The 12,078-nt window shown below is 37.8% G+C and overlaps 2 protein-coding genes across 5 annotated transcripts; both read left to right on the top strand.

Annotated features, from left to right (window-relative positions):
* Nucleotides 1–643: 643 nt before the first annotated feature.
* On the top strand, nucleotides 644–6,153 carry zranb2 (zinc finger, RAN-binding domain containing 2). Of its 4 annotated transcripts, XM_055054046.1 has the most exons (10): nucleotides 644–782; nucleotides 1,322–1,374; nucleotides 1,460–1,568; nucleotides 1,660–1,742; nucleotides 2,292–2,368; nucleotides 2,471–2,620; nucleotides 2,699–2,850; nucleotides 3,284–3,343; nucleotides 4,977–5,126; nucleotides 5,343–6,153. In XM_055054046.1, the coding sequence occupies exons 1-10, from the start codon at nucleotides 676–678 to the stop codon at nucleotides 5,398–5,400; spliced, it is 999 nt and encodes a 332-aa protein (XP_054910021.1). In that variant the 5' UTR covers nucleotides 644–675; the 3' UTR covers nucleotides 5,401–6,153. The 4 variants fall into 4 exon arrangements, with proteins under 4 accessions (XP_054910021.1, XP_054910012.1, XP_054910002.1 ...); XM_055054037.1 differs by having other exon boundaries at nucleotides 4,977–6,153; XM_055054027.1 differs by having other exon boundaries at nucleotides 2,471–2,850.
* Nucleotides 6,154–7,663: 1,510 nt separating this feature from the next.
* ptger3 (prostaglandin E receptor 3 (subtype EP3)) lies at nucleotides 7,664–10,882 on the top strand. The gene is made up of 2 exons (XM_055054005.1): nucleotides 7,664–8,608; nucleotides 9,851–10,882. The coding sequence occupies exons 1-2, from the start codon at nucleotides 7,664–7,666 to the stop codon at nucleotides 10,175–10,177; spliced, it is 1,272 nt and encodes a 423-aa protein (XP_054909980.1). The 3' UTR covers nucleotides 10,178–10,882.
* The last annotated feature ends 1,196 nt before the right edge of the window (nucleotides 10,883–12,078 follow it).

The raw sequence follows: 12,078 nt of genomic DNA, 5'->3' as shown, positions 1-12,078 counted from the left end.
ATTGAAGTACGATTTGCGCAAATATTTAGTTGTGCATAAACAGAAATTATTACTTCAAAAAAAAAAAAAAAACACATTCATCATTTTAAATGGCTGCTATAAGCAGGCGATTCACTGATTTATTGCCAAGCTTGGTATTTCGTTGTAATTTACCATCTACAATCTATGGAAAACCTATGAACTCATCATTAGAAAACATATCTGTCTATGAAAAGGCATGCATACAAACTAAACAAATGTCCAGTTTTAACACCATTATTCTAAGTTTTTTTTCTTTACGCATTTTATGTGGCTTATAAATTACTGATTAAGTATGCAAACGATGAAGCAACATTGTAATGCATAAATAAAATTAAAAGTATAAAAATAAAACCTTTCGTATTAAGTCGTTTCTTTTAATGATGATCTGTTCTTTGTGAATGTTAGATTTACTTGTTTTCGGAAATATTACCCTCACAGTTTTTTGGCCATGCTGGTTACAGAATGTGTAGGCTTCATTCACGACCTTAAATTATATTTTCAACACTACTCCTTATAAAATTACACAGGTTGTTTGTCTTGTAAAAATGTTGCAACACTGGTGTTGTTTTTTCGCAAAATGTGAGTTGTTTCAAGGACACGTGAAGGCATCAGTAGAGGGAGGCGTTGACTCAAGCTAACCGCTGCTACCGCCGCATGAACCTTCCGCGATCTCTGCACACTGTTACTGAGCCAAAAGGCACAGAAATGTCGGGGAAGAGTTTTCGTGTCAGCGACGGGGACTGGATTTGTCCCGATAAAAAGTAAGGCTGGTGATTAAAATACGCTTTAAAGACTTACTTTTATCAGGAGTTATGAATCGGTTTAGCAGCGTGGCGCGGGCCTTCTAGCATGTAGCTCATGCTAACGCTGGAAAATGAAACAAAATTGTTACTTATTGCTTGTATCATGATAACTTTAAACATCGTAGACACAGTACATCAGCTGAATGTTCAACTAGTCAATTACATATAGGGTGGTTTTATTTGTAAATGTTGCTGATCGGCGCGGTTCTATCAAATTAGCATATTAGCTGTTAGCTTGCGTGGGTCGAAAGGTATTCGTGCACTGTTGTATGCGATGTTTACATTATTATCGTATATCAGCAGTTTTCATGCTTACTCGGGAGTATCATGTTTCCTGTAAGCTCAGTTTAAAAATGACAGACGGGTGCAGATGTCAGAGCTGGACCTTTTGGCCCAGTGTTTCGAAACTAAGACTGCTAGCTTAGCCTGCACGAAGACATGAACGATCCTGTCCTGTTGCTTGGCGTGCTTTCTTTGCTTTTTCTTTTTGTTTCCAGATGTGGTAATGTGAACTTCGCTAGAAGAACGAGTTGCAACAGATGTGGCAGAGGTGACGTTTTACTCTCCTGCAACAGTTAATTTGTTTCGTTTTTGTTCAAGAAGTGTATTTTAATGAAACTGATGTTTGTCAACAGAGAAAACCACAGAGGCCAAGATGATGAAAGCAGGAGGAACAGAAATTGGCAAAACTCTGGCTGAGAAGAGCAGAGGCCTCTTCAGTGCAAATGATTGGCAGTGCAAAACGTATGAACATAACATGAACATTTTTTGTGTTATAAATATACTTCTCCATTAATTGCCAAATAAAATCTTTTGTTTTCTCCTTTGATTAAAGATGTGGCAATGTGAACTGGGCTAGACGATCAGAGTGCAACATGTGCAACACTCCTAAATATGCCAAGCTGGAAGAAAGAACAGGTTCTGCTGGAATTTATAGAAATGTGTCATTAGTTTTATGAAGTCTTGCAGAAATATTCAGCTTTGACACTTTGTCACAATACAACAACGGGCATTAAGTTTTTATTTGCATTTCAATCTTTGTTGAGCTGTAGAGTGATAGAATGCAAAATAGATCATAATCCTGAAATGGGAGAAATCTTTATTTTTACAAATTAAATGTTAAAAGAAATGCATGCAGGTGTGTCACACTCCCCTGTATCACTACTCGGTGGAGTTGCATTTTGCCTTAATTACAGCTGCAGCTTTTTTGTTGTTTTTGTGAGCGTTGTGTATCCAGAAATTGATATTTTACTTAAAATTTGTTCTTTGTATTTTAAGTAGAGTGCCATCTTGGTGGAAATGTGAACAGCAAATCCCGTCACAAACAGAAACACATTTGTCAGCTTTTAATAATATGGTTATATTGTGACAAAATGTGGGGAAAAAAAATCAGTCCCTCTGAATATTTTTGCAAGGTCTTTTTGTTGAGTAACATTCATTTACACATCCTGGTTAATTTAATGGCAGGTTATGGTGGAGGGTTCAATGAAAGGGAAAATGTGGAATACATTGAACGGGAGGAATCTGACGGTGAATATGATGAGGTGAGTACTGGATATTATGATGTGGATTTTTTTAATACATTATTAGCCTGATTTTAAGAAATATATTGGAGTATATTTATATTTTTTTTCATTTTCCTGCAGTTTGGTAGAAAAAAGAAAAAATATCGTGGGAAGAGCAACAGCTCAAGTACAGCAAAAGAAAGTGAAAAGAAAGAAGTGCCAAAAGATGAAGATGAGGAAGAAGAAGAGGAGGAGGAGGAGGATGGTGACCTGTCAAAATACAAACTGGATGTAAGATTAGTGATTATGTATTCTAATAGCTTTTATAGTGAGCTATTGGCAGTTCTGATGAAAGACATTTATGTCCAGGATGATGAGGATGATGAAGATGGGGATCTGTCAAAGTATGATCTCAATGCCAGTGACGAGGATGAAAAGCCAGCCAAGAAAAGCGGCAGCCGCTCCGGTTCCTCGCGCTCTAGCTCACGCTCTTCTAGCTCCACCTCTCGGTCGAGGTCCAGGTAAAAGGGTACAGGTCAAGGGTAACCCCAGGCAAAATGTCAGTATCAGCTCAATCTTCCTTTTGATTTAATGATCAGTATCGGAACATTTCTTAGAATGCCAATATGTTGTTTCCCCTTTTTCTCTCATCCCCTTCCCATCGGCAACAAAATGCCTGATGTTCATAGCCAGCTGTCTTGTTTCTAAATGCTTGGGACTTTGAGAACAAAAATGCAGACTGGCTGTTAGAAGTTCATGGCTTTCTATAGATTTATATGCAGCATTTATGTGAAATTAACGTTCATGGGGACTCTTTTTTTCTTCTATTTTGAGGGCTATTATTTTTCTTGAGTGTTTTTGAAATGAGATTAAGTCACATTAAACTTTGAAGTATAACTGTGTTCTGTATTTAAAAAATATTGGAAAGGTTTTGTTGTTTTGTCTGTCTTTCAGGTCCCGTTCTAGAAGTACTTCCAGTTCCAGATCTGGATCTCGTTCGAGATCTCACTCCAGGTGAATGAGGTGACATGCACTCTCTCCCTTTAGAGAGAGAGCGTATGTGTGGGGCAGAATGTCCCCTCATAGTCTTACTCCTAGAAACAGTTTCTAGAAGATTTCATTTCAACTGATATAGTCAAACCCAAGACTAATTTATATGTATGGTGTTTGGTTTTATTGAGTTTTATGACTCCTGTGGCCCAGATGTCCACATCAACATGTGGGGTATTTATCACACCTCTCTCAAGAGTGATGCCTACTTGACTCACAAGACTAATATTAAGAGGACAAATTTGTCCTGAATGTAAGGAAAATGTTATCAGTGAGTAATAAGGCATCTTGGGTCAAAATGTCATCAGCACTGTTAATTTTTAAGCACTTTGCCTTGCAAAAGTATTTATACCTCTTGAACTTCACCAAAGTTTCTCATGTTACTAAACTTAAAGTATTTTGTTGGCATTTTGGGAAATGAAAATCTCTAAAGTTTAGTGTTCTGGACAAAAACAATCCAGTTCCAACAATTCCCTTTTTAAAGCTCCAAAATTAGTCATTTTAGTTCACCTGTCTATGATTTAATCAAATATAGCAAGTCATGATTATCCACCTAAACTGACCAATTAGATAAGAGGCTGATGAGTCTATGGCAACTGCAGAAATCCACAGCTGTTTAAGAATATGTTGACATGAAGGCTATAGGTTGTGAACTCCACAAAGTGTTTTTATTCAAAAGCAATAAGAAGATTTTTTTTAATCATAAGAAATTCCATATGGAGTTTGAATTTTCTGGCCTACATTCTAAACACGGTTTGTCAAGAAAGCCTAAAACTTTAGTGAGAACATGTGGCGTTAGCTTGATGCTGTGGGTTAGCTATTCTCAGTCAAGAAATAATAAACCTGCTTTCTAATTCTGGAAGAAATCTTGTTAATCTGCAGATTTTGTAACAGGCTGGTCACCGTTCATCAGCACAAAAATCCTAAACATAGTACCAGAACAATACTGGATTTCAAAAATTATAATTTAGAACGGACTAAATGGTTTTGATAAAAAAGATGTTTTGTGTTTAGGGTGGTACAGTGAAAGTAAATACCTTGAAATACCTTAAAATGTTAATGTGTATTTTCCATCCAATCTGACTGAGGTTGAGTTATTTTGCTAATAGAAGTCGCTAGATGTGCAAAGCTAGTAGAGATGTACCCCTAAAATAAAACATGCTTCTCCTCCCAAATATTGAATTGAGTTCTATGCTACAGTTCTCAAATTTTCATTTCTATACTTTTTTTTGAAAACCTGATTTAACACTCCTGGATCAAATGATGGCTCGTGAGAAAGCCAAAGAAGTACATCGACATGCTGAAAAGGTTGTAACTACCACCAGGAAGAGAACTAAAACATGCAGGATGCCGGCCCTTGGGGACCAACTGGGCACCCCTGATTTAGAGCTTACTTTGGGTTGGTCTGTCATATAAAAATCCATTAAAACACAGTGAGGTCTGTGGTTGTAGTGCAACAAAATGTGAACAAGGGGGATAAATACTGCTGTAAAGCACCATATGTGCTCTTGAAGCAGAGAAGTCTGATAAATACTCACACCTGTGGGAACCGGTTTTGGCTTTACTGACCTCAGTGCTTGGTTTATTCCTCCAAAAGATCGAGCTCCAGGTCTGGGAAGGGCTCCTCTCCCCAGAAGAGGTCCCGCTCACCATCCTCCTCACCAGAGAGGAGACAGAAGCGAAGTCGCTCCAGGTCTTCATCTGGAGGAAGAAAACGAAGACGCTCTAGATCACATTCGTCCGAAAGGTTTGGGTTTCTGTGGAATACCACAATGGCACTGATTATAATTAGACCTCTGTTGGATCGCTTATGGGAGATCAGATTTACAAACTTATGCTCACATTTTGCCATTGTGTAATGCTTCGTATATCATCTGCTTACCTTGCTTCATGCATACATGATGCGCCCATCGCTAACTCTGCTGACCTTGTCGTTCTTCCCACGATGTTTGTGTGATTTCAGGCGCAGTGGCCATTCGTCTGGATCGTCTCTCTCTGGCTCCAGTTCTAAAAAGAAATAGCTTTCTTGCAGATCATAAACCAGTAAAGTTTAGTGGAAGTGCATGTCGTGTTGCAAACACAACCACCATACACCTTCAGTATGCTCTTCATTGTTATAATCTCTCAAAAGTCTTACTTCTAAGCATCAAGAAAAACAGACATGAATTCACCCTGTCATTACGTATGTGCTCCCTTTTAAAAAAAAAACAACAAAAAAAACACATATCTGGAGTGTTTGTAACTATTGATGTCCAATAAAAAAATTGTTTAATCCTAATGAAAAAAAAAAAAGTGTAAAGGGTGCACTCCCTTTTAAAATCAATTTTGCCTAAAATATTTGAGAGCATTTGGCTCTGGTCATGTGTGGAAGAACTGGAGCAAATTTTGTTTTTCTTTTCATATTCTCTACCATCAGTTCAGGATAGCTGAAATGTAGCTATAATTTGGATTTTTTTTTTTTTTTTTTTTGGGGTGGGGAGGTTGTTTCAAGGTAAGTATACTTTTTGATATCGTCTTAATTAAATAAATAAATTTGACATTCTTGGGTTAGGGTTGAGGTTTAACTGTACTTATTTCTCCCTTCACAATTATTTTGGCTTTGTTCAAAATGATTCCCCTGCTTTTGCCACTCGGGGGAAAAGACTTCTTAATTTTCTGCTCCAGTTCCGTGTAGCACGAACTGCTAAAAGTTGTGATTAAAATGTGACATCAGTCTTTTTAGGAGTAAAATGACTAAAATGTACACATGTAAATAAAAACTTGTCAAACTTGAATCTTGATAATAGTGTTTATTTAATGACATTATCTTACTCTGTTTTGTGAAAAATATTGAAAAAAAATAATAGATTTTAATTAAATATATGGTTGACCCTGGAAATTTTGTATTGGTGTTGCAAGTCAATTTTTTGTCTTATAACCAATTGAATAATGTTGAATTTGACCAAACGTTTTTGCTCTCTTGATCAAATAATTACATTAGCTTTTACCGCCATGTTCCGTGAAAATTAACAATTTAACAACAAAGACGTTCAAGAAAGTGCTCTTAAGAACCAAGGTGTCAAATTGCTGCTCAAATGGACACATTCACAACTGGATTTATACAAGTTATTTATTTTTTTAAATGTGAATTTTAATGTGGTTTTCTTTTGCTAGGAACAGGAATCAGTTTAAAGCCATCTTTATCCTGTTATCAGTTTTATGTGCAGTATGTATTCAGCACAGTAATAGATGAACGATTGTGAAACTTTTGGGTTCTCTGCACTTGATGAAGTGCTGTACAAGTACAAGTCATTGACCATGCACTGAACGTTTTAAAAATTAGACTTCAATTTGTCTATTGAATAAAAATACACTGATTTTATGGTAGCTTCTGCAGATCCCAGTGTGATCAACAGGTGGCAGGTTTTCTCTTGAGTTGAAAGGGATCACTGCTCTGAGACAACTGATTAAAGTTCAGGTCCTGGGGGGGGAGTGATGCGTCTAAATTGAAAAAAAAAAAATAAAGATCAGATTATTTTAGTCAGTGATGCTTTTGGGAGATCTCTGGTCATCTGAATCTACTTGCAGCACTTAACCCCAGATTGCTTGGATAGTTTAACTCAGATCTTTTGAACACTTCAAACAATCCCACAGGCGGATCAACTCCATGCCACGCTGCAATTATGGTTTGCTTCATGCAAAATGAGTTTGCACTAAGTAGTGAGTTCATGCAGTACAGATATGATTTTAGAAGATTTACTTTTCTGTTACTTTATTTTCTCAGAAACAATTTTTTGTTTGATTTTTTATTAGCTGTGAGCAATGACGGAAATTAGATCTTGAAATTTAAAAATAATAAAATTTAGTAATAAAAATATTGTGCTCACTATTTGAAATATGTGAAAAATGAATAATTTGTTTCACAAATTTAAATAAATGATATGAACCAAGAGGAGAGTTGCGAAAGAAATGGATAAAATATTCTCTTTTTTTCTTGCTAAATTTTCTAATTGCCTTAGAATAGAGATGAATTTGAGCCTGTAATCATTTATTATGCATTGCATAAAATATATTAGCCTTTTTCTTACTGCACTCAGAGGATTGATTACTGCTGAAGAAGATTTTCAAATTCTTCTCATCATTAGAGCCTATGCTTGCAAGGTTAAATAACGCGAGAAAGCCATGGCCAGAACTTACAGAAGAGTTCCTTTTAACGTATGTTAATTATTCATTCACTTTTACTGGCAGTGTCAGCTCCTTGCTCTCCCTTGACTCTAAGTAGTCCCGCCTCCAGCGCGTAAAGCCATGATGCGCCTTTACGCACTGTCCTCACTTCGAGAAGCGGGGAGCTCAAGAAGATGCTGGGCGTATCCAGGCGAGATACTCGCAGCATTTAAGATTATTGTTCCCTCAAGAATTGCCGTGGACACCCGAGAGGCTGCAAAAATGACTGCTAAAGACACAGGGTGCACCAACGCTTCCATCCAAGTTTGCGAGAACAAGACGAATGCCGGTGGGAATGTATCTGTTGGATTTCCAATATCCATGATGGTCACTGGCGTAGTTGGCAACTCTTTGGCTCTAATTCTGGTATACATCTCATACAGAAAAAAGGAAAACAGAAGAAAAAAGTCTTTCTTACTTTTCATCGGATCCTTGGCTTTGACAGATCTGTTTGGACAACTTTTGACGAGTCCAGTTGTTATATCAGTCTACCTGGCAGATCTGAATTGGTGCGCAATTGACAATACTGGGAAGCTGTGCAAATACTTCGGTGTTTGCATGACAACTTTCGGGCTGTGTTCTCTCTTTCTGGCCAGCGCCATGGCTTTAGAAAGGGCCATGGCGATAACAAACCCTCATTGGTACTCTAATCACATGAAGACAAGCATGACAAAGATGACACTGGCTGCCATATGGTGTCTCGGGTTTCTCTTTTCTCTGCTGCCCATTGTGGGGGTGGGGGAGTACACCAACCAGTGGCCGGGCACCTGGTGCTTCATCAGCACCGGGAAGAGCGAGGCTCCTGGCAACGTGTTTTTCGCCATCACTTTCGCTGTTCTTGGGATTTTCTCGCTACTTGTGACACTATCCTGCAATGTGATGACTATCCGAGGTTTGATCATCCGGTGTAAAACAAAGACTGGTGCATCCAAGTCTTCAAAGCAGTGGGAGCGTCTCACCACGGAGACTGTCATTCAGCTCTTAGGAATCATGTGCGTCCTGATTATTTGCTGGTCTCCTCTGCTGGTAGGTTTTATTTCAGGCTACTGCTGCCTTTCCTTTAACATAAAAAAAACTTTGTTATTTAGTAAAGTCCCTTGATGCGCAGTTAAATTAACCAAAGATTTTCGGTTGGCTCCTTTTATGTGATGGAGTGCCTTTTAGGAACAGATTAAGAGCTTTGCGTCTCTGGAGATGCTCAGATTTCTCTGTAGGTCAGCTAAAGGAGCAAAAGCAGACTTGTGACTCAAACACATAACCCACAAAGCCTTCCAAAAGTATTAATATCCTTTGGACTTGTTCACGTTTTATTAGGTAACCGCAACAAAAATGCATTTTATCAGGATCTTCTGTGAAAGGTGAACAAACTGTGAGGCAGAAGTTAAATTGCTTGCAAATAAAAATCTGAGATGGTATTACTTATGTATATTTGGCTTCTGCCTACTGGCTTCTGACTACTGCCAACAAAAAGGTTGTTGGCAGTAGTCATCATAAGGCCCTGTTATTAATATTAGACCAAGATTAATAACTTGTCCGATAAATATTGTTTTAAAATTAATCAGACGTGACTTGAAAACTGAAGTTCAACTGATGTAAGCTATTATGCAAAGAAGACCAAATAAACATGGTGACACACAGGATCCAGTTGTGAAAGGAAAAACTGGGTTTATAAAGTTTTGACTCGGGAGGGCTGAATACATATGCACAGCACACTTTTCAAATCTTTATTTGTGAGAAAATAAGGAAATCGTGTCCTATTTCCGTTCTGTTTTACAATTGACCTGCACAGGGAAGAAACACAAGGGGCAGGCACACCACAAAACACATAATCCAGACTACAAAGGGTCATTACAGTTTCCAATTATAAAGTCAATCAACATTTCCATTCCGTGATTTAGAAAAAAAAACGATATCTGGATTCATCTCAAATGCTACCACCATGTTTTGTATAGCAGGGTAATCCACTTAAGATTCCTGTGAGAGGGTCTGGCCTCTGAGCTATGAGGTCATGCACTGTCAACCACACAAGTGATATTAATAAATGCCAAAGCACTTAGCAGAAAAATTGAATTCACAGACTTCAGTTTGTGAAAGAGTTGCAAACCTTTCTTTTGTGTGGTATCATTTGGAAAGTGATTGAATTTGACATTAATTACATGCATGATTTTCTTCCAAAATATGTTTTTTGAAAATAATATTTGCCCAAGCAATCCCTCTCCCCCTCCATAGCTTCTAGGTACTAAAATATGTCCCAATGTTTCCCCTCAGTTATTGCTGCTGAGGATGATCTACAGCCAAGTATCCTCCCAAGAATGTAAGTCAACAAACACAACATCCATTTCCATCCAGAGCAAAGTTTCAAGTCTCGACTGTGACTTCTTTCTGACCGCAATACGTTTGGCCTCCCTCAACCAAATCCTGGACCCGTGGGTCTACCTACTCCTGAGAGAAATCCTCCTGCGAAAGTTCTGCATCATGGCCAATGCCGTCTCCAACTGCTCCGCAGAAGATCAGAAGGAGAGCCAGGCAGCACTGGATGCTCTCAACAAACAGAATCAACATGGCAACAACATTTGTAAACCAACAAGTAACTAAATCAGCGTTTGGCAATAATTACCATCCTATAACCTGTTGGTCAAAATGCTTTCAGAACTAAAGAAATAAAAAAGGAAAGCAGATAAATATATAATCTTCTACACAAGGACTGTGCAGTGGGATGCAGCTGAGCCTCCTGTACAGGTACAGGCATCTGTTTTGTTTAAAACACATTTCATTGAAGGGTACTGAACCAGCATGTGAATGCATGACTCTGCCATCCCTTAAATCTGGCTGCTGTGCGGCCATCAGAACTTTCTTGTGACCAAGGTTAATATAAACTTTTGATAGATGCAACATCTGCATGAGGGTTACTTCTGACTGATAACTCATTTGAGGCAATGGGTTGATTGTAAGACTATCTAATGTAAGTTTTGTTGAACGAAGAAGACTATGAGAAAAGTGCTGAAAATATGTTGTCAATAACTTTGCTTTCTCTTCTGTGATGCAGGTCATTTTGCTTAAGAGGCAATCATATTTAAAGAAAATATATATTCTAAACTGGAGCCTATTGTTGAAAATACTGTTATTTATTAGTGTCTGTAAGATTTTGTCCTAATGAAGTTATCTGTCTGGTTCCACTTGTTGCAAATGTATACCTTCCTGCACATCGTGCTTCTTGATTACCAGCCAGGACTAATAAATGTGAAGCTCTGTTGGCAGGTCTCATCCTGAACATTAAATACATTGCACATGTAGACCTTCTTCTGCAGTATTTGTTTCAAAAACCCAAGAAACTGATAATAAAGTGTCAAGAAGTTATGAAATGGAGCGTATACTTGCGGTGACTGACATTATGAGGTCATAGCACAAAACTACTTGTTAGGGAACTGTACACTCTGCAACTTGTTGCAGAGTGTACAGTATTTTCACCAGCCAGTTAATAACATGTTATGTTTTTATATAACATACGTCAAAGAAGGTGCACTGTATACAGCATGTTTAAAACTGACCATCACTTGAAATGATATTCATCATATTTAAATTATTTTATGTACATGGGTTTTTAATTAACGTCTTCCCTGCAGTGGTTAGTATCTGAAGTTCAAATGGATATACATTTGTGCTGGAGGGTAAAGCTAGCAGCTTGGTGAAAAAGGGTTTGCATAAAAGGAGCTTAAAACTTAGAATCTCTGAAAACAAGTTCCATCTCAACAGCATCATTGCAAATGTTTTTTTATATATACTTTTTAACATTGATAACATAAGGAGCAGTGATTGTTTACCATGAAAAAGGAGTTGGGAGGTGGTGCACCAACTATGACCTTCCTGTGTTACCAAAATTGGAGTAAGAAAAGCATTTATAAGCCAAATTATTGTGGTGCTAAAGGCAGAAATACCAAAGTGCCATATGTGATTATTGGTCTCATTTTGTTGTGGAAATTCTATGTAGACATTGACAAACTGCTTGACAAACTGCTTGCTTGAACTCTGTTGGGGTTTTTGATTTAACCCAGTAGCAAAGGTTTAAACATTATGTATGCAATGAGACAGGTTGACACTACAAAGTTTACCAGAAATGGTATTCTCTGTAAACAACTATCATCCACTTAGAAGGGAGATGCAGGTGAGGATAGTTATATCTTGTTAACAGTCGACTGAATGGCTTTGTTCACTTCCTCCACAGTCATTGGTTAAACTATAGGTAGAGTAGAATCCTGTAATAGTGCAGAAACCTCTCCTTCTGTTCACTGATTGGTCTGGTTTAAATTTTATTGGAGGAATCCTATAAAATGAGAGAAAGCCCAATTATTGATAAAACGTATTGAGAGCCATGGGGGACATAAAAAGCCACAAGTTGTAGAGCCCTGAACCAGCTGTTAGCTTCAGTATTAATCAGCAAATCCTGAACAGTCTAATTGGTTTCAATAATATAGACAACATTCTTATACAAAAGCCTT

The sequence above is a fragment of the Poeciliopsis prolifica genome, unplaced genomic scaffold (assembly GCF_027474105.1).
Source record: "Poeciliopsis prolifica strain line A6 unplaced genomic scaffold, Auburn_PproV2 SCAFFOLD002, whole genome shotgun sequence".
In the NCBI taxonomy this organism is placed as follows: domain Eukaryota; kingdom Metazoa; phylum Chordata; class Actinopteri; order Cyprinodontiformes; family Poeciliidae; genus Poeciliopsis; species Poeciliopsis prolifica.
The sequence above is the reverse complement of the archived record's forward strand: the minus strand, read 5'-3'. Positions and strand labels throughout refer to the sequence as shown.

Bases quoted from the DNA above. Each gene is read 5' to 3' on its own strand.
- zranb2 (XM_055054019.1), top strand. From the start codon at position 676: ATGAACCTTCCGCGATCTCTGCACACTGTTACTGAGCCAAAAGGCACA. The intron at 1,569-1,659 runs GTATGAACATAA...CTTTGATTAAAG, and splicing joins AATGATTGGCAGTGCAAAAC to ATGTGGCAATGTGAACTGGG. The intron at 1,743-2,291 runs GTTCTGCTGGAA...ATTTAATGGCAG, and splicing joins CAAGCTGGAAGAAAGAACAG to GTTATGGTGGAGGGTTCAAT.
- ptger3 (XM_055054005.1), top strand. From the start codon at position 7,664: ATGATGCGCCTTTACGCACTGTCCTCACTTCGAGAAGCGGGGAGCTCA. The intron at 8,609-9,850 runs GTAGGTTTTATT...GTTTCCCCTCAG, and splicing joins TTTGCTGGTCTCCTCTGCTG to TTATTGCTGCTGAGGATGAT.